Consider the following 26,214-nt stretch of genomic DNA (forward strand, 5'->3'; position numbering starts at 1 on the left):
TTTCTTTTCTAGTTGTTGATTTGAAACAAAAATTAGGAGCTTCTAAACCCCCTTGCTTTCTAACACTCCTCACCGAAGTGGGAGGCTGGGTGGGGCTGGGAAACGATTCCCAGATTAAGACCCAATAACAACAAACAAGCTGTTATTGAGCAGGCATTCTTTATTGCAGCGCTGGGGATTCTCCACCATGAGTGCTCCGACGAGTTAGTGAAACACCAACTAATAGACACCCAAAACGTGCATATTCAATTCCATGTCAATGAGTTCCCAGAATTCTTTTACATAGTCTGGAATTGGCTATCTTTGTAATTATGCATGCTTGAGAGTCTCCTGGGGGGTCTTTGTTGATTCTAGTCCTTTGTCATCTTTGTCCTGGTCCGGTCTCCGGCTGGTAGATTGCCCAGGTGGGTCAGAACCAACATGAGTGTTGTCTGCAGGCCCACGGGTCTTAGAAGACTTGATGTTAGCACAACCTGCAGGATGCTTGGCATAATTGACTGACAGTTTAACAGAGCACATTGTTTTATAAGTAACCCGTTCAGCTAACTTAGTACAGCAAATGAATTATTTTAGTAATTTTTTATTAGGCTATATTTCTATTGAATCTACTAATGCGTATCCTATGGCTATCAGATTGGGAGACACTTTTTGTCACTTCCATGTGCTTTCACTGCAAGTCTTTCATATCTGTGTTGGCTTTGTTCAGCTGTGTTATGAGTTTTCTGCTGTTTTTAATTACACTACTAAATTGGAGAACGGAAGCAGAAAGATGTACGCCTCTTCTTTGAAAAAAAAAAAAAAAAGTACTTAAAAGCACCATCAGGATTTTTTCTTTCCAGAAACCTTTTTTAGATTTATTAGACTTAGTTTATTTTGTCTCATCATTGAAGGATTTTTGGATTGCTGCCAAGTCAGGAGTGATTAATTCCTAACTGGGTGTAGGAGACTGTTATTTTAGATCCCTTTATGTTATGATTCTGTTGCTTGAAAGGATCTGTTTGTTGCTGCAATAAATTAATGTATGCAGACCATGACTGCCAGCCTCTCTAAGTAGCTAGGGGTTCATTCCAGATGAGCAGCTCCTGGTATTCCCTTGCTTTGTGAGGTCTGCTCTGCAGCCTGTCTAAAGATGCCTTGGTTCTGTGGCCAGATTGCTATATAAACTGAGTTAGCTGATTTAAAGGGATGCTCTGTTAAGCAAAAATTTTCCATGTCTGTCAGTTTTGCCTTGCAAAGTTGTATATCTGTGTAGTGCACCCAGTCTTGTGTTAAATTTTGTGAGTACTCCTTTGGAAGTGCTATTGTTTAAATTCTAAACTTCACCTCACCTAGAGTATGGCTCAGAGAAAAAAGCTTTTGGTGTTACATTATGTCTCATTTCTCATGACTGTTGGGAAAAACATAAGATACCCTGTGTCTGGCCCTGACAAAGCATATTTCATCAGACTGCTGTTATTTCTGTGCAGGCTTTGAAGATAAAGGGTAAAAGGTCATTCTTTGTTTGCAACTAAGGAAGGTCTTGTCTTTGAAAGATAGTTTATTTTTCTGATAATCTAAAGTCTTCTCCCCATGCATAGCCCAAGTATTTGCTTGCTTTTAAGTCTTGAGCTACCTATTTCAAGTATAAATATGCTCAGAAAGAAGACTACTTTTAAGGAAGGCTGAGTGTTTCTAAAACGTGTAGCATTCATGTCATCTTAATGTTTTCACAAAATATTTTGATTGTTCTATCAGAAATGAAAAAGCAGTGTGTTACAACAATGAAGGTGCTCCTTGAGGATTTCAGTATCAATATAATAATGTCATAAAAGGTGCTTTGTAAAGGTGATCTTTAGTCCTGACTATGAGTAATAATGTTTCTTCTAATGTCATCTGGACTTTTTTGTAGCCAAATGCCAAATGCCCTCTCTGTAGGAATGAGCTTCGGGCAGAGCACTTGGTGGAATGTCCCCTAGAAGAGGAAGTAGACTCCAGTAATGGGAAGAAGTCTGATCAGGAGTGGATATCCAGTTCAAAGGTACATTCCATTATGTTTGACTTGGCTTTCATTATGGTTTTGGAGAGCACTCTCTAAAATTTTCATGTAAATATGCTGAATATACCCACAAATATATAACATACTTTAAATTGTTATTTAAAAGTCTGCACAATGTGTCTAGCCAGCACAGGGGAAAATGTGTAATAAAATCTCATCACAAACAAAGGTTGCAGCAGGGAAACATGACAAAAGGAGCAGCAGTTGTAATTTGCTGGTCGTTGTGCAGTGCATAGATGTGTTAAATAAAACTTCTGGTAGAAGAGGTGTTGCTTTGCATTTTGTTTCTGAAGGTAGCATAGTTCTATAAGCAGTGAAACTATTTGGCTCTTAATTTACTTTTGGAAACGAAAAATTACATAAATCCTTCTTTAAAACTTGTCTAAAAAGTATCTGTTCTGCTTTAAAGGGGAAATCTAAATGGGCATCGTGCCTGCAGTATAACAGTTCTCAGATAAACTAGTAAGATACTTTTATTTCACTGGCAGCCTCATTTGTCAAGGTCTGCTGCATCTTTGCCTCACCTTCATGGTGCGTTCGCTGCTAAAAATTAAATCTTCCTGCTTGGGCTTCAATATTTTTGTTTGAGATTTCTTTTCTGAAACATCACATTTAAAAGTTTAATTTGTACTTAAGTTACTGTTCTTTCAAAAGTTGGTTATAAATTTACTCCCTAAAAAGCTTGCTGTGGAGACCTAAGAACTAGTTCAGGACTTTGTGCTCTAGAGTAAATGAAAATTTTTATTTCTTTTTTGCCTGGTGCAGTTGCTTGCATTCTGCAGTTAATGGTTCTTCACCTCATCATAGCTAAACCTTACATGAGAAAAGTTGTTCTGCCTCAGATCAAGTCCTTGCTTGTTCTGTTCTGTTGGTCCCAAGAGTGCTTCTGGTGCCTCCTCATTCTATCATACCTCACCAAGGGTCTGGGGACTATTCCCGAGGGAAGCCTTCCTCACTCCAGGAGAGCACTCACCTGCTGCCTGTCCCTTGCCTGTCAGAGCTCCAGTGTCTGTTGCTGTTTCCCATCTGCCCTGCAGGGAGGAGACCTGCTGCCTGCTGAGAGTGGGAATTGTGTCTGGAAGGGGGTTTGTGAATCCTTCCCCAAAACACCATCAATCAACCTGTAGCTTGTGCCCATTAAAATACCAGCCCTTGGTTTCCTTTGGAAACTAAATGAAACCTTACCCACAGAATTAGTACTGAACAATGGTTTCTCAACTGATGTGAACTGTATCAAAGCACCTATGGAAGTAAAATCTAACCAATTAAAATAAGCTGCATAAATCCTTATTTGATTTCAGATCAATGCTCTCATGCATGCTTTGATAGAACTACGGAAGGAAAATCCAGCTGCTAAATGTCTGGTTGTTTCTCAGTTCACAACTTTCCTGTCACTGATAGAAAATCCCTTGAAGTAAGTAGAACTACTGTAATTTTTAATAAACGTTCTTTTGTGATGCTTTAGAAAGATCTCTCAAAAACAGTATCCTTTTGATTTTTTAGAACTTCAGAAGAGGAACAAATTAAATACATTGTTTAGTGAAATAAAGGCATGAATCTCATTCTTGTTTTTTTTAATGTAGCATGGGTTAAATGCAGAATTTTAAATACACATTTCAAAGTAGAGTTCAGGATTTTAATGTATTTATTTCCTGTTGTCACAGAAGATGAATTGTTAAATTCAACATTTTTACTTTCTCTTCAGAGAACTGGGCTTTGCCTTCACTCGTTTGGATGGGTCAATGACACAGAAGAAAAGAGTGGAAGCAATTCAGTGTTTCCAAAGCAGCCAGGCAGGATCCCCAACTGTAATGCTTTTGTCTCTGAAAGCAGGTGGAGTTGGATTAAATCTGACAGCAGCTTCCCGAGTGTTTTTAATGGATCCTGTGAGTAATGGGTTGTTTATAATCTGGCTTAATCTAGGTGAAGCTCCTCTAGTGTTTTCCCAAGGGGTGGGAGGAAAGCCTCTCTGAGAATGAACACCACTGAGTGTCTGTGAAGGGCAGATGGGGCTTTTCTTCATTTGTTGCCCCACCATGTTTTTGTTTTAACACAGTATTTTTGTGCTGTCCATTTATTTTCTGTGAATGGAAAGAATACCAGTAGTACTGGTAACAGAGTGGTGGGACACCTTATACCCTAGCATTTGATATCCGTCCCTTCTCTGTTTCTTTCTTTTTGATTCTTCTGAATGTGGTTTTATCTTTTGTTCCACTTAATAACTTAAAAAGCCAGAAACTGGAATTTCAGGAACAGGTTTGGGTTTTTTTCTGGTGATTTCTAAATTTAGAAATTTTTCCCTTTCATTAAAACACTTAAGAATGCAAAATTATTTGTAAGGAATAAAAATGTAAATTACACTTACTGATAGCAAAATGGTATTCTTAACAGAATTGGTTCATATCTTGTGTGATTGTACAAAATCAAAGTTTTTCTGTTCACTTCCTCCCTTTCCCACTATTTACTCCCCTGCTCTGATGTCCTGGTGTTTTGGCAGTTGGAAACTGAGACAAATTCTGCAGTTTGTGCACTTGAAAACAAAACCAAAGTAAATGAAAAGAATAGTGTAGCTTTGGACTGGGGCACCTGGTAACACCACTAGTAAAGAAAAAGTACTAGCTTGAGCATCAGGTTAGTAATAATATCAGCATGAAGACAAAAGCTATTTTATTAATAAACTAAAGGAGTTAAATAGGGTTGAGAGTGTGGAGAAGTTGCCTTCTGAAAAGGTGTTTCATGGATTGTGGTAACATCTTCACAAGTGTAGTTGCTGTACGTGTTGCATTAAATAGTTTGGTTGGAACAAGGCAATCTAGTCCAACAGCTGTTGTTGTTTGTTTTTTTTTAATTTTGTTTTGCTTTTTTGACAATTCTCTGAGTAAGAAAAACTGGTGGGAAGTCCCAAGAGAATTTTCATTTTCTGTGAAGGTCATTAATGAAGTGTAACATACACACTGTCCCGCAGGAAGCAGTTGTAAGAAAATAAGCTAAGCATTGTTAACACTGAGTCATCTAGTGTATAGTTACACTTCACAAACCAGAACCAAATGGAATTGCAGCCTTTGAACAGTACTGAACAGCTTCTCCTTGCCCTGGTGGCAGCCAGCCCGGGATCCTGGCCACCCCAAGTGGCAACGTTTGCTGGTACGGGAGGAAAGGGCAGCGGGACCACGAGGTCCTTTATCATCTCGAGTGTTCAGTGCAGAATGAGACGGTCATGCATTAGCATTGCTTGAAGTGAATTAGCAGCAATAGTAGGATTTAAGAAGCAGAAATACCTCTGGAGCCAATGGAGTAACCAGTTTTTCTACTCAGATTCTGTGGATTTGTTGTAGAACTGTAGCTTAGAGGTCTGCATTCTTTCTCCTGGAGATGTTGCACCCCAGTGCTACGCAGGAACATTTATCCAATCATAGACAATTTTCTTCCCGTTATTTGTTGGTTTTGTTTTGTTTGTTTGTTTTAATTGTTTGTTTAAGTACAGTCATATTTGCTGAATTCTCATCATTAGGAAGAAGTACAAACCTGTAATGTGAAAGCATCAGAAGTATACAGATGTTATTCTGAAGCTCAAGTTTCTTCATATTTTCCCATGTAAAATGAAGTATCCTTTGCATGAGATACATGTTATATGTCATTGCAGAAAGGCAGAGAGGTTTTGCAGTTCAGTTTTCCTTTGCTGGGCTGATGGAGTAGAGTGAGAGTAGTACACGTTGGTCCTCCTGGACTACAGCAAAGATTGAGTGGAATATGCCTGTGTGTTTGGGTAGGTCTTTCCTCAAGACACCATCTTCTTTGCACAGTCAGATTAGGACAGCTTCCTGTACATAGCTTGCCAGGAGCATTCATCTTGCACTGACAGACACAGCATTTGATGCACTTTTGCTCTCTACCTTAGATTGGAGAAACAAGACTTGTTTGGCTTTTATCTTGCAGTGTGATATTTTAAGTGTGTTTAGGCATCAGAGGTTCTTGGAATCTAAAAAATGAAATTTTTTTGCTGGCCTAGTGCTGTTTTTTCTCCCCTCCTAAGGATGGGAGTCATAAAGAAGAGTTCCTAGCTGTAACAAGCAGTCTGTGGGTGGCAGCAAGGGAAGCCCATTGCACAAGACTTGTTTATCACTTTAGGTATATCTAAATACCTATTCTGTGAGAACTAGTACTGTGCCTTTAGATGGAAAAAACCATACTGGAAAAATGCGGAGCACAGGCTTGGCATTTCACAAGTCCTGTTTAGTGTTACATCCTGAGGATAAGTTGGAACAGCTATACTACCATTTTCTGTTCAGCAAGTTTGTTACCTAACTTTGTAATTATTGCATGTGCTAATGGAACTACACATGGGCTTTCTCAATGGTCAGGGGACTTAGTCTACTGATAAATAACTGCCTGTGTTCAGCTGGCTCAGATTTTGCTATCAGGAAAAGGGTGCTAAGGCAGTTAGTTATGCAGTGTTTATTTCAGAATTAAAATAATGACAAGAGTGCTTTGGTTCCTCCTAGACTCCTGACAAATTTGGTTTTTAAAGCATTTACCTGGAGATCCGGATCATTATGAGTATGCAACCAGACATTCTCAAAGCTTTCTTTATAGTGGGATACTTGAGGAGTGAGACATTAGTTTAAGAGTAATACATTTGCAAGCAATGTTTTTCAACATCTGATGGTACAATAATTTATTTGTGATTGTATATGCATCATGCTGTGTGTTCTGAAGGGGTTATTTAACTTGTTCATTGCTGCTCCTGATAGGCTTGGAATCCTGCTGCAGAAGACCAGTGCTTTGACAGGTGTCACAGGCTGGGTCAGAAGCATGATGTTGTTATTACTAAGGTGAGCTGAGCAGCTGATCTGTCTCATTAATACTCAAGTCACAAAAAAATTATATGGGAAATTGAAGACAGGTTCTCTTCTGATATAAGTAGCAAAAAAGAGAGAGATACTCTTCAAATAAGTATTTTTTAATAGGCAAAAAAATATTAAAATGCCAAACCTTTTCTTCCAAATGCTTTGTAACCCTTCCCTCTCTGTTTTCTTTATAGAGTAATAAAGGAATAATGTAACTGTGTTCTAGGCAACTCAGCTTTTTTACTTCAATTTTCAAAATACCTGAATTTTCTCATCCTAAACTTTTATTAGAAGGAATCCCTTCATTTCAGTGAGGCTTTTCTTTGTATTTCAGTTCATTGTGAAGGATTCAGTGGAAGAAAACATGCTGAAAATTCAGAACAAGAAGAGGAAACTTGCAGCAGGAGCCTTTGCTACCAAAAAGCCTTCAGCAAGTGAAGTAAAACAAACAAAAATTAATGAAATCAAGGCTTTAATTGAGTTATAGCTTGAAACGCTGTTTTTTTGAGTAAATAATACATTTTGGCTAATACTGCTCCTCAAGTTGCATGTCTTATGCTATCTTTTCATTTTGGTGTCTCTGTGGTAAAAACATCAATGCTTCAAAGAATGTATAAAACCAAATTTGCTCCTAAATGTTAATTTAGAAAAGCACAGACTTGTTTGCACTCCTGAAATCTTTCCAGCATTCATTTCCTCAGGATGTTGCTTAGTATGTACAATGCTTAATAGTATATAAAAATCTCTCAAAACAGAAATGTCTTATTAATATAGCATTCCAAGCTGCAAGAATTTAATATCTTTTTTAGATGTGAAAAGGTAACAAAAGGTAAATAATGTGTGTTTTGTCCTTCAGACAAAACCCGTAAGAGATGCTTTAGCTTCATATTTCAGTCTTAATGTTTCCTGGTAGCCACACAGGTCATCTGGATTGTTTGTTGCAGAACAGGTGGTCAGGGATAACTTCATAGGGAATCCTTACCTTTGCAGACTGTGTGTTCAAAGATGGGCTTAATTAAAAATTTAAAATACTCGTTTACTATTTCTATATAATACACAAATGCAGCAGGGAGTTTCTCTGTTGATGACTTTCCAGGAAGTAGTAAAAATTAAGTACTTAAATTTGTAAACCACATTCTTTTAATAATTTACTTCCCTTAAACAGAATTCCACTGATTCTGTAAGAATCATAGGCTTGTTTTGAAAACACACTTTCTGATTTCTGTACACACTCTGAACAATAAGACTGCCAGTATGACGCCCTCACTTGTCAGTGGATTAGTTGGCCCTTGCAAAATAAAATAGAACAAATTATTTTAACAGCTTTCTTGGACTGCTGAGTGCTTTTCCAATTCCATACATACGACTTAACTGAATGCTGATCTGCATGTGTCTTGATTTAGAGGATGAATTAGTAATACATAGCATTGAAGAATCTCGGATGAATAGTAGTTGAATATTCCTGTCTGTTCCTTTTACCTCTTTCCATTTGATTCTGGTCTTCTGTTAAATACTTTCTTAATACTCTGCTGCCTTACCTGTAATGCACAGACTCAGAACTGGAGGCAGGGGTTGCTATGTTAAGGTTCTGTTTAGATTCAGGAAGTGTATTTGGCAGCAGAGAAATGGATTCCGATTTCCTTCTAATGCCTTTTGCCTTTTCTTGTATCTTAGAATACCAGCTAGCTGATTGTAAGATGAATTGCAAACATAGGAAATGGAAAAGGACTGAAAAATACAGGAAAGATGTCTGATATTTGGAGAAGCAGCCAGTGGAAGGAGTGAGAAGGGAATTCACAATATGTGACCTAAAGAGCTGATGCAGTTTTTGGACAGCTAAGATCTGAGCTGTGGAGAAAAGTGTGTTTTAAGTCTGTTAGAGGGAGAATTAAAAAGACATGAATGACAGAAGACAGCATGAACCCAGGTAAGTGATTGTCACTGGAAAGTTGACAAGAAAACAGCTACACCTGATTATTTTTTTTTTTTTTCATAGAGTTTATGGCGTTTAAACTTTCTTTGAGATTTTTTTTGTGGTTCAGATTCTGATGTTTGGAGAGGAGCTAGATAAGTAATTTGTGATTATGAATGAGAGATTTGGGGTTGAGTCAGTCTTTCCATTTTTCAATTTAAAACCCCATAAGGACGAGACCCATTTCAGTGGCTAGTCAAGCTACATCATGACTTGTGCTAAAATATGCTGACATTCTGTAGAATGGCTGAGTTATGAAAGCAATTACTAGAGTATCATGCTTCATCTACTAGATTATGGTTTCTATGTTCCAAAGCCAAATAAAATCTTACTGGAGTCAGTACTAAGCTGTATGGCTAGTTAAGGTCTCTCCCAAGAAAGCCATGAGTGCATTGATGACAACAGTTAAAGGTCAGAGCTGAGAAGAGAGAATTCCTGTCTGATTTGGTGGAGCTGTTCTGTTACTTGGGTGGTTAAAACCACCGTGGTTTGGTGTTTCTTTTTGCTTGTCAGGAGCTACAAGTAGTCTTTGGTTATTCATATTCTCTTTCTTGGAGTTATGATGGTATGTTTTGTGGCATCTTCTAGCAATAAGCTTTTGGAGTTATGAACTTAACATTTTTATTTCCAAAGACTGAGTTAGTAGTTGTATCATTCTGGGGCTTTTTATCCCCTACATATAGTATAGAAAGATGTAAATGAAAAAATAAAAATGCTTCTAAACTTTTAAGAGTTGCTCTAAGTTGTCTCCATCTAAGGAACACCTCAGATGATACGCTTTAAGGCAAATGGAGCTCTAATACTTCTTGAGTCACAGTCTAAGCAGGGCTATGATTCTTTTGAATAATCATGCTTTTAGTATAGTGCTTTAACTCAGCTACTGCTTTGAGTGCCTTCAGTTTTGAGCAGAAAATTTGATATGTCAAGTGATACTGTTACAAGGGATGAAAAGGGATCTATATTGTTCTGCAAAGGCTGCCTGCAGTAATTATGAATGAAATAGTGGCAGATAATTACATACAGGTCATTTTATTAAAAATAAGCTACACAGAGTTCGGTATAGATGTCACACCTTTTGCTTTCCTGAGGCTGTGGGTAAGCACTTGACCATAGTATGAGTCACAGAGTCTAGGACAGAACTGTTTTACAGGTTTGCTTTCTTTACTAACTGTATTTGTTAACCCAAAACATGCAGGGTTTAATCTCATTCAGCACCTCTCCTTATCTTCTTGTATTAACATAACAAAATTTACTTGCTAAACCAAATTCTCAGGTTGGTGTAGTCTCATGCTTTTACACCTTGTATTCTCTCCAACTAAGCTTAAAAAAAAGTAACTTTTCCTATTCTCTAGTACAAATACAGACAAGGGGAGCAAAACTAAGACGGTTTAGCTGTCTTCAAAAGAGTATTTTACCATTTTCCATCAAGTATTTTGTGAGCATGCAGAAATCAAATGTTTATACTTGTTGGATAAAGTGTACTTTTGTCACTACAGATTGTAACTAGTAAGCCCTCCTGCTTTCACACAACTTCAAATTTAATCTGCTAAAAACCCCAACACAGCAAAAGAAAAACCCACACAGGATAGGGCTTGTTACAACTGAGACTTAGATGCTATGTACTTTTAAATAGCTACAAGCTACTTTGGTTTGCACCTCATCATAGCATTTTTGCTAAATGGTGACCAAGGAATCTTAGAGCAATTAAGTAGCAAAACCAATTTAAAACCAACTAACTCTCATACCCAGATTACGTCTTCTGCTTTACCAGCAAATGGCGAGAGCTTGTTAATTGTTTATCTCTAGGCTAAAAGTTTAGCACCCTCACTAGCTTCCTGCCAAAATCCTCCATTAATAAGAAATAGTATTTTCACAGTGTTTCTGGACTAGTACAGAGTATAGCTGTCAAAGACAGAATACCAAGTAATTTGGCTAAAAGATGGATCTGAAATTTAGTACAGATAACAGCCAATCTCTGTCTTCAGCTGTGTTCCTTTTTTATTGTGGTATTTTTACTGCTTTTCCATGTGTCTTAGAATATAATATGTAGTCTGTGTGGCAAAAAAAAAAAAAAAGTACTTTGTTTTACTCTCTTGCACACATGGAAATAGTAGTTTTCTTCATTGGGGTATAGACAGTAACTTAGTTAATTTAGTCTGTCTTTGCCAAAATTGCTTCACCACTGTGTTTAAGAACAAGTTCACAGTGTTCAGGGCTCATGTTAGGGACATTGTTTCTTTAGTCACCAAAAGAAAGACTCCCTCTTCCCAAGCTCCATGTTGCTTATGTGAGTAGCTTCAGCCAGTATTTCCTCCACTGCCCTGTCCTATATACTTAAGGCAAGCTAATAAAGGGGTTGACCTAAACAGTTCTCAGATAAATTACTATATACTTTGGAAATAATTTACTACTAAAAGCTGGTCACTTGCTACTGGTAGCTAGAGTAGCATTAGCAAAGCTCAAGGGTTATATCTGCTGAGTATTTTAGTTAGACTGTTTCAGAGCTCCCTTTTTTTTTTTAAATTGCTCAACAGTTTAGGGAAGCCAGAAATGCATGACAACTTTTTATTTTTGTATCAAGTGCAACATTGCAAGTAACAGATAAAACTCAGTTTACTAGTCCATAGTATACAGAACTGAAAGATGGATTCTGCCATGCTGTAGGCACTGTGCGTAAGAACCTGGTCAAAACTTCAGTGCAATTGTGACTGGAAGAGCAAAGCAGTGCTATTACTGTTACATCTGTGTGTATCCCAGTGTCATTAATACATTTATGGTAAAGCAGAATGGCTACCACTCTAGTGTATGAGCAATCCCATGAATTATATTTTACATCTAAAACAGCAAGCAAAGGAATCAATACTAATCACCTTAATGAGGTGAGGTAACAAACCCAGTTTCAAGGGATATGTTTAGCCAATTGATCACAACAGAAGTAAATTTAAGCTGAAAATACCTGGTTTTATCTAGTAGGGAAAATTGGAAAGTGGGTAGTTATAGATTCTGCTTCCTAGCTTTTGCTGTCTTCATCTGTAGCACTGCAGAGGCCTTCAGCCAAGAAGTTTTTCATCAAGCTACTAGCAAGTGTAACTGACCACCATCTACACCTTTCTAGCTGTTAGTTCTTGAACAAGTCCTTGCATCACCACTGAGACAGGCATTTCTACTGAAGATAGGTATCGAGTTTCTTCTTTATGTTGTCAAAGGAATCCACTCCCAGATAGTCAGCTTGGCCCTGTTCCCACCGTTCCTTGCGTTCTTCTGAAGATACAGTTGGTAATACTGGTGATGGTGCTGATACTGATATGTGGGACACTGCCTCTGTAACCTCTGCCTAAAAGGAAAGGCAGAGTAAAAATACAGAAATACTTCGCATAGCAAAAGTGAGCAACAGGCCATAGAATGGGACAGTGGATGTTCTCATGCTCGGCAGCAAGCATTGCTAGTGGGCAGGGATTGTGCAGCTTTCCTAGCAAAATAACAAAGCAGAATTACAGAAGTTAGCAGGGAGGGGAGGAAAAAAAGAAAGGAAAGGAAGAGTTTAAGTTCTTCATACCTCTCTACAGAAGCCACAAGAGAAAGCCAGAGTATAGACCAAGCCCGATAGCTGCAAACAGTTTGTTAGAAAGATGTAAGATGAACAAGAGAAAACACATCTTAGATCAGTAATGTCAGTCTTAGAAAGGTGGAGAACTTAAACTGGCCCATGTACTAAACTAGGACTGTAAAGTCAGCAGTCATGCAAGCTGCTAAACTCTGTGAATGAGAACTAGAGTTAGAAGGATTACTGTGGCTTTGAGAAGTACTGGGGTTTGTCACTGCCAGTCTCTGTAACTGTTCATTGCCTAGTTATCTATCCTAGGCTTAACTAGGTTTGTTTCATCAAGCAAGACCTGTATGTGCACACTGCCTGCTGATCTGGGGTTCTTCTGCTTGAGAACCTTATTAACTGCAACACAAAGGCCCTTCTCTGTATACATTAAAGATGTTACCACAGCAGAATTTCTGGTGCACCATTAGCCACTTCCCTCCTTTGTTTCAGGCAAGCAGACAGCTGTGTTCAAGACCACTACAGCATGCTTCTCTTCTGTCGTAGTATTTATTCCAAGCTTAAAAAAAACCAAAAACCAAAAAACCCTGCATCCCACAAAATAAACTGCACCCATGCTTTGAGTTGGACAGAGGGAAGAGACATCAGTGGAATGGTAGAGAGCTTGTCATCCATACTTGGGTAGTTTCTACAAGAATGCTAAAGCACGTACCATGTTTACACCTGTAGTAGTTTCTTTAACAATTCCATGTTGTTCTAGTAATGGTAAAACATTAGCTATATAGGTATCCCACCACATGTTCAGGAATTCTGGATGAACTATTTTAGGGTCGTCCATATTGCCTTTTATGCTTTTTGTTCTGGAGTCATATGTATAGTTCCATGGCTTTGTACTTCCCAGGAAATGTACCACTTTAGTATTTGCACCAAACCTGTTGGACAGAAAAAGTTAGAATCCACAACTTGTGCAGGTGTCTAGAAGAGTTTTGACTGGCAGACATTTTTTATTTTTCTTTTACACCTTCAGTTTCTGTAGGTGTCCAGAAAACAAATATGACATATTTAGGAGACTAAACACTAAGTGATCAAACTGCCAATGCCTATTTGGTCTGAAAGCATTGCTATGCAACAGAAAAAAATGCAGCCAGAATTCTACATTCCACTAGTCAGAATACAGCCAAAACCTAATGGTCTGGGCTATTTAAGTACTTACAGCCAACTCAAGTCTCTACGTAGAGTGATGTCCATAGCTCAGGAGAGAGCAGTCTCAAGCAGCCGTTGCAATCAGAACTAGTTTTAAAAGTGAAAAAGATTCTACTCCAAAGTCAGTGATCCAGATAGTTAACCATTACAAGCATGATGGAAGAGAGGGGTCAGTGCAGGAGTTTACTCTTTCAGTTTACAGCCCTATAGAAAAAGGATCATTGGAAGGTCCTGCTGTAGGAAGACTATCCCTGCAAAATAATTGCTTTGTACAACCTCTGCATTTCAGAGGACTTCTGGTCTTGGAGCAGCAGGGCCTTGCTAGACAACCATTACTTTCTAAATAATCTTAGGTAGCCAAGGGTGGGTTTTGTAATGGTGGTGGTGTCTGGTTTTTTTGTTTTGGTTCTTTTAAAAACTGTTTTAACTTCAGTTTCATTATGAACTTACAGTTTTGTCCCCAGTGTTACCAGGATTTTCTTTTGCCTCAAGAGTGTACATGAAATGCATCCCTTCTGCAGCAAAGAACTTGAACACTAAACAACATTTATTCCACTCTTCTGTGGTTCCAGAGCTAGAGTTCAGCTTCAGTAACTTTTGTGACCAAGCAATACCAGTCTCTTGCAGAGAGAGACTGTCTTACCTAGTTCAGTTTGCACCACATAAGGATTTCTTCTCAACATGATTAAAATAGATAATAATGCCAAACTAGTTTGTCTAACATTAAGCACATGCTGGACATTTTGACCAGGGCTCAGATTTTAAATAGTTCTGCATATGGAGAATATCCAGGTGTTTCAACATCTTCATACTATTCAAAACAAGGCAGTATGCATTTGCTTGGGGGTTTTATGCTATTTTAAGACCCTTGACTCTATTTCAGTATTCACATTGTGTTTTGAACACAGCTGCTCTTATTGCAGAATGAAAACCTATGCACATGTGAAACAAGATCAAGCAATTGCAACAATTCCAAGAAAAAAATACCCGTCTTCAAGAGGTCAGTTGCTGGACTTTAATCTCCTTAGGTCAAGTTTTGGCATAAGAGGGCTACCTTAAGTTCTATTAGCTGTCACAGCACTAACTTAGCAGCCTGAGTTTTCTTCATCTTAGGCTGCTGCTGTTCAGAGGAAACTTGTCTTGTTTAAAAATGAAGGCTATTTAAGCTAGAGAATGCTTAAGAAGTGTTACGTTACACTTGCTGCAAATGGTGAAGTGTATTCTTAGTGCTCAGTCCACTTAAGACAACAGTTGACAGCTGCCAGGCTTCTACAGTGTTTTCAGTATCTGCTTTCTAGATACTTTCTAGATCTGCAGTGCTTTCTTTGGACATTTAAGCTCAACCGTTAGGAAGCTCTATATCCACACTGGCCTCTGCAGCTAATCTGTCTTTCCCCATCTCCCAGAAAAGTCCTTCATCAATGTTTTGAAGTTAGAGAGCATTTGTCATGAATAGGCATTTTCCTTTGGAAAAAGGATTACTGAGACTGCTGTGAAATCTAGTCTCGCTGTACAAAGCTGCGAAAAACTTCTCTATTGATGTCAGTAGGTTTAAATTTCACTTTATGCCAACTGCTGATTATCAAGTGTAGCTGCTGATCTAACCAAAGGAAATTGTTCCACCTATTGAGCAGGGCGTTCTACTTAAAATGTCTGCATTTCCAGCATTCTGCTTTTGAAGGACTGCAGAGTTCTGTTAGGTATTAACATCAGTTAAATGTAATTTTTGTCAGAAGCCCCCAAATCCAGTTATTATTTTGTAGCAACAAGGTCATTTGTAAATTCTAATGTTATGTGACTAACCAGCCAGCCATGGAAAGACAACATACTCCACAATAGGTGTTAGCTGATCAAATGCTATCCAACTACTGAGTCATTCTTAGGCTTGCATATACTTCTTTAAATAAGTGTTCCACTTTTAGCATGACAGGATTTCAGATGGTATTCTGATCACAAGACATAGTTTGATCTTGAGCCAGCAACAGTCCTGCTTATGCGAGCTGCTGCTTTAGACACTAGTAACCTGATGTCGTTCAGAGATCAGATTGGTTTTATGCACTTGGTACTTTCCCTCCACCTCCCCAACTTTTGCATCTCTTCATGAATAAGAGCTTCTGTGTAACATCTCAGCTTCCCATGCGTCCCTCCCTTCCTCCTGTGTTTATTATAACACTATGAGTGACCCTGACATACTGTTTACTCACATGCCAAATCTAATACTGCTAGCTAGGGAGGATGCAGTTGTTTTCCCTACACAGGAGACCGTGTGGAGAACACAGGAGTGGTGTGGTGGTTGGCTGTAGTCTTTGTTCTATCTTGCTTAAGGATCTGTCTGACATCTAGGAAGACTGTTGGGAGGTAATTCTAGCTTTATACAAGTCTTTGTTTGCCGTGGCTTTTTGAATGGTGTAGACTGATTCAATGAACTGTAGCTACTGCTTGTTACATATCCTAAGTAATTTGCATGAGGAAGGGTCAAGGTATCTAGCTGGAAACACCACCAGTGGAGCTGATTCAAGAGCTGCTGCCTTTGGTTAGAGCTGTAATAGACAATATCCCATACTAGAGTAGTGGTTCCTCCTTTTGCAAGTGATCTGTCAAATGTGCTTACTCTAAATCAACTTCAGTGTTACCACCAGGCATGAGTTGTTTAAGCTTCAGATACAGCTCTCTCCACATTTATCACGGGATTAATTTAACTAGCATTCATTCAACTTTTTTTGCGTGGAAACTATTATATCTTCTTTTAGTAACAATAATGGTCTCCTTTTAGAAAAAACAAGGAAGTTCACATTTTGCCTGTTTGTTCTGTTCCAAGAAATTGGTTTATATAGGCTCTGAAAATCTTAAGAGTGTTCAACTTACGCTTTAAATGCTGGAAGGTAGGAATATACAGAAGTGCTGCTCAAATTATAAATAAACGGTAGATGTTTGCTCATGTCTGTTGTTGCCCAGCTGCTGAAGAAGGTGTTTAATAACCCCTGATCTGCACCTGAAAAAGAAAGCATTAATAGGCTACAAGCATCAGATAGCCATTTTAGGATCTTTTTCAATCACTTCACCAATTAAGCATTGGTAATGCAGCTGTCATGTTCAGTAGAAGCACTAGAGTTCCATTTGTGAACAACCCTGTAAACCCTGCAGCCTTTGAAAATCCCAAAAATGCAGAAAATTCAAAAAGGTAGTATATGTGGGGTTACTTTTGGTAAAAGATAGCAAGCTGCTCACAAACCCTGCCATTCAGTCTCTTTGACAGCTGAAGTTCATGCTGTATAAGGCAGCAAAAAACATGACTTAGCAGTTGAGTATGGTTCAGCTTCAGGAAGGCTGTAGCTCAGAAGATAAAGTGCCAGCAATTAGTTTTCTTACTCATGCTTACAGATGCGTGGCCAACATCTCAATGCCAGAGCTAGCACAGCAGTGGTCTGCTAGACCTGCAGCTCTGGGCGCACCTGCCTACACTGTGATATGAGTACATTCAGTCTTGGTGACAAACTTCATCAAATCCCTTAACAGGCATTCTTAGTTCTGTACTAAAAAGCTGCTGAGTTACCCCTAAGTGAGGATGCCAATCTAAGTTACAACCAGGCCTCCTGTACTGGGAGGGGTCACCTCTTATTTTGCAAGTAGTGGTTGTAATGAGGTCAAACAAGTCTAAAGTTCTTTGGTATCTCAGCAGTAGAGTAGCTAAAAAAAAAAAATATCTTATGGCCCAAAGCAGACTAGTTTATAAGCAGCTACTGAGAAGTAAAACTACTTCTATCCATTCTTTATTGCAGTGAATACATTTAGATTTAGGGCAGCACTAAGGTTTACACCCTCCCTGCTGTTTAAGCAGAATTTGCTTTTTGCAACTGAAGTATCCAAACACTGGGCATGAAAGCAGATGTACAGGCAGTACACTCACAAATTCTGAAGTATCCCATTACAGCTGTCAGCATACATGCAGATTGCAGAGTGAGAAATTGCCTAGAGACTCAATCCAGTAATTTCAAACCTCTGACTTGTCTCTCAACCCATAAAGGAGGGAAAACACTTTTTCAGAAGTTGTTCCCATCACAACAGAACAGATACAAAGAAACCAGACAAGTTCTCTGGTCTTTACTCAGCTATGTTTCATTTTAACTTCTAACTTCATGCTGTGCTAAGAATGCATATATTAACAGTAACATCATCTAAAAGAAAGTCTGTGACCCCTCAAATCAGCTCCTAACTGAAGGGCAGCAACAATGTATTTAACCTTTTCTATAGAACTTTCTCTCAGGTTGTTTCACATACTCTCCCATTGTGTGCATTTGTACCAAAGCAGCCACTGAAAGCAGTGTTTAGTCATCCTAGTTCAGATTTAAACAGTAATCTTGAATAAGCTCGACCTTAGACACCAGGTGTTTTTTCCCACTCCACTAATTTCAGTTGATACCCAGAATTACTACTTGACACATTCCTCAGTATCTAAAAAGGTGAAGTTCAAATATACAAGTAATTGTCTACATAAGTAGCCATTACTGTAATTTCTGGACAACACTATTACAGAGGAGGCATCTGTCTGCTGCTATAAACATTATAAACTCAGGAAAGTCTTGCATTTCAGGGTGACTGACATTGCAGATGGAGTGCTTAGAGCTTGACTTCAATTATGCACAGCTTGGTGGTTTGTTGAGTTTGTATTCCTGTGTCCTGTTGAGGGCAGTGACCCTGTCTCTTACAAAAAGTTTCCTAGGAACTTTTATTATTACTCTCTAGATCAATTAAAGTTTAAATCCCCTTTCTCCTCACTGAGTTCATGTGCTCAGCAGCAGCTTATGCAGGTACTTACAGTCTCTGTGGTCTTGTCACTGTGAGCAGTGCTAACATTTAATACAAGCTGAATAAATTTTAAAGCTAAAGTACAAATTACAGTTCTAGATGCACAGTACCTAAACCATTAATCCACCATCTTTGCTGTTAAGAGCTACAACAATTGCTTCATGTTTATGACATGGAGGAAGTTTCACCATTGTGTGGCTTTAGCTTTCAAGTCAGAAAATACATTGTGGAAGTAGTTCCATTATTTTAAAGGACAGGAGCCTTAGACCTAGAAGATGGTATCTACTAGCAATCAAGCACAAAACTCAGATGACACAATCACCAAGTCTCAGATGTTCCTGGAGCTACTTAACATGAAGTTGGGGGTTGTTTGGGTTTTTTTGGTAGGTTGGGAGGGGCTGCTGAGTTGTTTGGGATTTTTTTTAAATGCAGCAATTCAGTACTGTGCTACAGCTTTTACCGTAACTGGTCATCAATTTACACCCAACATTTGAAAGCATTCCCAGAGTTACCAGCTCCTGTCTTGTCAACAGCAAGGTACAGACAGACCCTTCATTACATTGCAGTACTCATTCTCCCTACAGTGTATTCATTATCATCCAACTGCATTTAGTGTTCTTTAGGAGGCCACACACAGGAGTCCACACAGTAACGGATTATTCTGCAGACTAAGAGCAACATCTAGAATTTTTACTTTTTACACAGTACTGCAAGGTAAGTCCACAGGCTGTTCTGCTACTCAGAGTTCCATTTTATGGTTTTATTTACTGAAGTTTTCTATAGCTTTTTCAGTTACTTTGCTTTGTACCACAGAGGTTACTTAAAGACTGTTAGTGACAGGAGACAGTGGCAGTCATTCAGAAGCCTTTCACTACAGCAGCCTTCAGGCAGCATAAGTATTTCCTGCAGTGGTAATGGATTGGTGAGGAGACTTACAGGACAGCAGAACTTGGCCTCTCAAGCTAAAATCTAGCTCAGTGGCCAGTGTCAGGTGACCTACAGCAAGAAGCAGCAAAGGCTACATGCACTTGGTATTGGGGAAAAAATACAGTCACCACCCTGTAATGACAGGAGGCTTACATATAGCATATGAAGAGCTAGTTGCATCTTCACGTGTTTGTCTGAAGCTGCACTCAAATTGATCAGTACTGTTTTTTCCACAGCAACTTGAGGTGGCATAGAACATTCAAGCCTTTAGTGTCAGCAATGCATGAAGCATAGTACTGCAGTTTCATTTGCTAATGCATGCACTGTGCTTCCTGTACCTCAAGATTTCTTGGTGCCCAATTCTACATTGCTAATGCTTACAACTGCCAGTTTGGAGGCCAAACTTGGAGGTATTTTATTTTAGGAAATGTGAAAAAAGTGGGTTTATTACGTATTGTAATGACAGCCTCTATTATAAGAAAGATAATTTTTGTGCAGTTACACTAAGTTTAGAATTCAGTCATAGAGTCCCCCTGATGTATGTAGTTTCTGAGCCATCCCAACCACTATCACCATTTTGGTCCAACTTCTTCTATTGAAATACAAATTAATACATACCATCAAAGCTGCCTTTTTCTGCTGCGAACTGTAACAGCTGATTGTATGTTTCAATGGAAGGTTGGTAAACAAAAACTCCCGAATTAAAACAGTCGGGCCAGCCTGGATCTGGTGCTGCAGACAGCTCTTCTCTCTCAAAAAGCTCATCGATATTTGACAAAACCTAGTTGTAAAGGGGGTAAAAAATTGTTTTCTGGTTTTCAGGTTAGGAATTGAGGTATGACCGATGTTTTAATGGATTTTGACATCCATCTTGAGACATGAAAGAAAGATCTCATATCAGTGTTTTCTTGTCTTGAGGAAGACAACACTTTATGGACATACTCACAGGATGGTTTGGGTTGGAAGGGACCTTAAAGATCATCCAGTCCCACCCCCTGCCATGGGCAGGGACACCTCCCACCAGACCAGGTTGCTCCAAGCCCCATCCAACCTGCCCTTGTCCAATTCCAGGGATGGGGCAGCCATAGCTCTTCTAGGTATCCTGTTCCACCACCCTCATCATGAAGAATTTCTTCCTAATGTCTAACCTATTTTTTTTTTATAGTTACTTGTTCAATAGCAAAAAGACCCTATTAACCCTCCTCTTAAAAAAAAAAAAAGCAAACAACAAACCACTAACCTCCACTTGCCCCCAGAAAAGCCCTAAACAACAAAACTGAAAACAACACACAGAAAAAACAATCCAACAACCCCCATACCAGGTCATTATGATACATGACAACTTACCATTGTGTCTGCATCCATGAAAACACATTTTGAAAACTGTGTCAGTTCCCAGCAGTGGAGCTTGGTTAGAGTGACACCCAGCTCAGGTCTTTTCATTAATGCCAAGTGTGCTGAATCCCCACTGTCCAAGACATTTACTAGTATGACTTCATCAAAGACTTTTTCCAGCACTGTCCTAGGGAAAGAGTCAGTTGCCAAGATTTAGTTCTTTTGTTATTCCAGCACCAGACCAGGTGACAGATTGCATAAAGACAAGAGGAGTAACAGGGAACCTGGCAGTAAGATTTCAATTGCATGTGTTGGAAAGTACAAGAACACCTGTGTGCCTTGAGGTTTCCAGTTTGTAACGGGCATGTTTTGGGGAACAAGGAAGTTTGAGTTTTTATTCCAAAAATGGCTTTAGCTGGCATTGCTACCAAGTCCAGTAGGTCATGGTTGTGTAGTACAAACTTTTCATACAGCTTTTTTTTTTTTCTTTCAGCCAGACTCTGATTTTTGGCAAGTTAACAGTCTACTTTGAGCAGGCATTTAAGAAATGGGAACCCATTAGAGTAGCTTCAGCAGGACAGTAGCTGAATGCTAAACAGCTGAAACAAAAGTTTATGCAGTAGTTATGACAACACCTTTTGGATTTGCAACTGTTGGGGATATCTGACTAGACCCAGTTGCTAAAACATTCTTTATCCCTTAAAGCGGCATTTTGACCTAGTATCATGTTCATCTAAGGGTGACAAGCTTTCAGACAATGTAGTGAAATTGTGTGGTAGATATCCAGCCTTTGCTTCACCATCAGTAAAGCGTTACCATTAGTTTAAGAGAGGTTAAGGAGTTAATGCTGCCTCAAAGAAAAGGATCTGTAAAGTCTCACTGTTCTGCAGAGTATCTTGAACACTCAGCAATTTACCAGTACAATTTGAGCCACAAAGCGTGCAATGAGTTTTAGAACTCAGTCTTGCTAGGCTGCCTTTGTACTGACCGCTTGGTATGGACAGTTGCTTCTTAACTTCAGGCAAACTTTGTTAGTGTAGACAGTTACACCAGTGGGTAAGGGCACAGTGCTCATGGGCTCATACTAGTGCATAAACACATTTATGATTCATCTTAAAAGAGCAGAGGTACCTAATGGGCTAGAATGGATGTTCCTATATGTAACATTTATATTGATAAGGCCATTAAGCTGCCAGGAGACTCCAGGGAGATTCACTCCATTTATTATTGAGCCACTTCTCTACTGTCTCTATAAATTGAGAGATCTTCTCAAACAAACTTTCCCCAATTAGAAAATCTTGACCTACCATCTGGAGTTCATGTAGCTATTAAGTTAACTAGGTTTTTTTACCCTCCTCTTACATGTGGAAAGAGCACCCAGTCCGCTCCATATTCAGACTGACTATTCTAGAGAGGCTGTAGGAAGCAGCTGCCTGTTAATTTCATTTGTTGTACTGTAGTGACCTCGTTAGATGCCTCTGTTGATCTGCTGATTTGACACACTTGATGCTACTTTAGTTTTGTTCATTTTCTTCTCTCATGATAAAATTTGAAGTATCTGCTAGATTTCAAGAGAACTTGTGTTACATTATCTCAATCTGAAATGTTCTGCAAGACAAAAATCACCAATTCCCTACTCTCACCTCCACATGCATAGACACAGCACTAATGAATGCACAGGCAATATCATATCATTGGACAGTTCTAAGTAGGACTGTGAAAGAGCAAAGATCCAGTGGAAATATCAGCATCAAGTCGCGATTTAGTGCTCTTACTACAGAGTATTTGTTAACTCGTCATATGGAACAAAGGAAAAGAAACAAACCACAAAACAGTTTCTTGTTTGAATAACTTACAGAATTCCAGATAGTGCAAGTTGAACTCTGCTAAGCTTAGCTCTTACACTTCCAGAGTTTTGGAAGGTTACTGTTAAGGAATTTAACTTCCGTTTTTCAACCTTCGCATCAGCAGGAACTGTGGCAGTTTGAAGTATGTGACCTTACCTCATAAGATCTGAGACCTGAGGAGTTATGAGTGCCGTCAGCTTCCTTGTTGTTCTGTACTGTTGCAAGGATGAACCAAGTACCAGTGCTCCTTTCACATAGGAGTCATTTGTTGCTAGAGTCACAAAAGACTGGTCTGCAAGAAATGGGTCGAGTTAGCATGAGCCACTACTTTATTCTGAGACAGCTATACTAGAAACTTAGTAATGTTAGGTAATCATGCTGCAAGATCTCCAAGATGTTCCTTTTAAGTCTGTGTATTTGGGCCTACCTACATGGCTGCATAAGGAGATGACACATGCATAGCTGTACTTGCTGTTGGTAACTTGACACATAGCAAAATGCAGTAAAAAAATAACATCAAGAGTGTTGCAGGAAAAAAAAAGTTCCAGTTCACTCCCAGGTTAAATAAGTCATGCCAAATGTTGAGACAATCCAAAAGGTCTAAAGGGCCTTATTTTGGCTATTAATATAATATTTTTAAGCTAAAAGTATTGGGAGTTGGTGAGCTTGCATTTAGTCTAAATTTAGTAAACAGGAGAGTTTTGTAGATTAACTCTAGGTTCAGCTTTGAACTCTGAAGCTAGGGCAGTGTAAAACTTTTTTATTTTAAAATGAAAGCAAGCATTTAATTAGATCTTAGACAACAGAATTAAGTTTTTCTAGCTCAGGATTTTGCAGATGAGTTGTTCTGCAACCCATGGTTGCAGCTTTATCACAACAGTACAAGAGTTAATGGAAAGTAACCAGTAATACAATAAGCAATTTAAGACTTGCAGCAATGGTTTTTGCTCTTCATGCAAAAAGAAGGAAGGTTAGATTGTTCCTAAAAAATGATTATATCTGCTGCTCCAGCCGAATCTCAAAAATAGATCACAATGGATCACTTTGCCATATACTGCATATTGAGGCCATATAATACAAGCTTTGCATTCTTTCAGTTACCACGTTGTTTTAAACTGCCATCGTGGGACTGACAAAAGCAAGCAACTTCTAAGCTTCCTCCGTTTGCTGTTAACTCTTGCCATGTGGCCAGTTAACTATCACCATCTAGTATGTTAACTCTTGCCATGTGGCCAGTTAACTATCACCATGTAGTACTCCTTTCCAAGCTACAGCACTTCATAAAGAAGTAAGCTGTTTTTCTACCAAACCATTTTTTACACTATCAACAACATAGTTTCTTCCTAAGACCTTCAAGAGTAGATTTTCACATTAAAATTTATTTTAGCAACTGTAATTTCTTTTCTTTACACAAGTTGTTAGCTGGGTTAGATTGAGAGTGAGGGTTCTGGGCACTTAGAGGCTTACTATCAAATCTAGTAGCAAGATTAAAATAGCCACTGCTCTACTTTCAGAGAGATTGTTGTTTGTTGTTTGGTACAACTCCTCACCCCATGAGACAGTCATCATCAGTATCTTTTTAACTTAATGCCATCTTAACAGGAGATAAAAGAAAGTCATGTACCATAATTGTCTATAAGCTCTGCAACCCTGGTTTACAAGCTCCACAGACCAGCTACAAAACCTTCTATTTTGCTTAGCAGCAAAACCAACTAGTCCCAAGGGATTTAGATTAGAGTGGTTAATTACAAAGTAAAAAAACGTCGTACAATGCCAGGAATACAGATTTTTTTTTTTTCAGTTCAATTTAGCTACCAATTTGTAATAGTTTATATAATGCAGTAAATGCAAATGTTGTGTTTCTTTGAAGCTTAAAAAATGGCACTCTAAATGGTGTGACCATTCTCCCAATAGAGCAGCATTTTTCATTACTTAATTTGCATGTTACTACTCAATAGAAGTCTGCCACTCTGTGCTGAAAGACAGCTCCTTAAATATCCAGTGCAGACAAAGTGGGATTGTACCAAACATTCATCTGAACATTGCTGTGTTGGTTTTTATTCTCCCAGCAGTATAAGACTAATTCTTAATGTGACCTTACCTCTGAAATATTAGTCTTTTTCATTGAACTATACTTCATTGAAGCTATACTTCTGCCATGTCTCCTCATCTTACTGAAACTGACTATTTGCACACAAAGGTCTTAGAGAATAAAGTCAAGATAATTAGAGTAAAGGCAAGAAGCCCCCTGACATCCCAGCTGCAGTAGGAAACTGTATGACTGCTTGACAGAAGGATCCTGACAACTTGTAGCGCATCCAAGGCAGTACAGCTTTCTTAAGTTTTCAAGAAACCATGTTCTGTTTCATAGCTTCTCTAAAATACCTTCATAAGTGTATCCAGACATGTTATATATGAGTCCATACTACACTTTGAGCAAGAATCAGTTTGCTTAGTATGGAAGCTGCATCTGAAAGAGACTAGTCCTTTCTACCTAAATTACAAGTATTTGTTTCAGTTTCATGGGTCTCCCCTTCCATCCTCTTCCCCTTCTCCATCCATTCTCTGTAAACGTTTCCTCCACAGTAGGTTATGTTCACACAGCAGTCACTGTTATGCCTGAAACATGCTGAACTATTATTAACACTGTGGTTGCAGAAACACAGAGAATGAGAAAATGGTTGCACAGCTTCATCACTGATGTACCCAGGCAAAACAGATTCACTTCAGAGACACCTTTGGCTGCCCAGCTCATAGGCCATAGTGACTGTACACAAGAGTCTCTGTGCCAGCCCTTACACACCTAAGAGCATCCTGGAAGGCTGAGCGAGGAGCAGTCTTTCATTTGACAGACACAGGAGGAGACTGGAGTGCTTGCCCCAGATGTTTTAAAACTTCTCCCAAAAGCATTTTCTTAGGCATAGCCAGAGTTCACAGGTGTCTGCCTAGTCTGTTCTTTCAATGAGGTACTAGTACATCTGGGTTTTTTTGAGTGCAGGATTCCTACAGCGACGAGAGCATCTAATCAAGGCGTGTGTCGGGAAGCAGAGCTCCAAACTTCCTGCAGCCTTCGCGTCTGAAAGTGAAACCGACTCCCTTGGCAGCTTACCTGACGGGTAAGCTAAGAACCGAGGAAAAAGTTGGGAAGGAAAGAGCCGGGCATACTTGGAGAGGTACTGAGTCTCTCGCTGCGAAGTACCGAAAGGCGCAGGGCTCGCACGCTCTGGTGTTGCGGGAGGGCTGCGCTTCCCCTGCGAGCCGCTGCGGCCCCGCGCTGGCCCCTGGGGACCCTCCTACCCTGGGCCGCGCTGGCCACATCCCCCGGGAGGGGACGGAGCGCCGGGCACGGCGGATGCGGGCGGCCTCGGCACTGTCCCCTCGGCACTGTCCCCTCGGCACTGCCTCCCCGAGCTGTCCCTCCGGGCTGTCCCCTCGGTCCGGCCCGGCCCGCCCGGCGCCGCAGCCGCCCCGGCCCCCCCGCCCCCCCCGGCGGCTGCCGGGGCCGCCCCTCCCCTCCCCTCCCCGCCCCGATGGCGGCCGCGGCGCCCGCCGGTGCCCGCACTGACCTGCCATGGTGCCCGCTCCCAACGGCTGCGGCGGCCGCGCTGGGGGCTGCGCCCGGGACGCCCCTTATATAGGGGCGGGGCCACGGGCCGCACGTCTTTGGCCGCGGGCGGAGGCCCCGCCCGAAG

The 26,214-nt window shown here is 39.7% G+C and overlaps 2 protein-coding genes across 8 annotated transcripts in view; one reads left to right on the forward strand and one right to left on the reverse strand.

The window, feature by feature from the left end:
• HLTF (helicase like transcription factor) overlaps positions 1-8,209 on the forward strand; it is a 35,236-nt gene extending 27,027 nt beyond the window's left edge. For 5 of the 6 annotated variants that reach the window (XM_051626328.1, XM_051626329.1, XM_051626326.1 and 2 more), the window contains 5 exons: positions 1,889-2,017; positions 3,337-3,449; positions 3,741-3,921; positions 6,787-6,867; positions 7,217-8,209. In XM_051626328.1, coding sequence (XP_051482288.1) covers positions 1,889-2,017; positions 3,337-3,449; positions 3,741-3,921; positions 6,787-6,867; positions 7,217-7,369 — 657 coding nt within the window. In that variant the 3' untranslated portion in view covers positions 7,370-8,209. The remainder of the gene's footprint in view (positions 1-1,888; positions 2,018-3,336; positions 3,450-3,740; positions 3,922-6,786; positions 6,868-7,216) is intronic. The other variant, XM_051626331.1, reaches the window with a different exon arrangement.
• A 3,196-nt stretch (positions 8,210-11,405) lies between these two features.
• Positions 11,406-26,194, reverse strand: GYG1 (glycogenin 1). Of its 2 annotated transcripts, XM_051626333.1 has the most exons (8): positions 26,089-26,194; positions 22,679-22,814; positions 20,688-20,862; positions 19,959-20,121; positions 16,473-16,599; positions 13,117-13,336; positions 12,411-12,461; positions 11,406-12,188 (listed from the first exon to the last, which is right to left on the reverse strand). In XM_051626333.1, the coding sequence occupies exons 1-8, from the start codon at positions 26,093-26,095 to the stop codon at positions 12,018-12,020; spliced, it is 1,050 nt and encodes a 349-aa protein (XP_051482293.1). In that variant the 5' UTR covers positions 26,096-26,194; the 3' UTR covers positions 11,406-12,017. The 2 variants fall into 2 exon arrangements, with proteins under 2 accessions (XP_051482293.1, XP_051482294.1); XM_051626334.1 differs by lacking the exon at positions 12,411-12,461.
• Between the last annotated feature and the right edge of the window lie 20 nt (positions 26,195-26,214).

Source organism: Apus apus, chromosome 8 (assembly GCF_020740795.1).
Source record: "Apus apus isolate bApuApu2 chromosome 8, bApuApu2.pri.cur, whole genome shotgun sequence".
Taxonomy (NCBI): domain Eukaryota; kingdom Metazoa; phylum Chordata; class Aves; order Apodiformes; family Apodidae; genus Apus; species Apus apus.

Coding starts and splice junctions, on each gene's coding strand:
- GYG1 (XM_051626333.1), bottom strand. Junction 20,122..20,687: donor TCATGGATGCAGACACAATG/GTAAGTTGTCAT, acceptor CTTTACAACTAG/GTTTTGTCAAATATCGATGA. Junction 16,600..19,958: donor AGAAAAAGGCAGCTTTGATG/GTATGTATTAAT, acceptor TTTCTTTTTCAG/GTGCAGATCAGGGGTTATTA.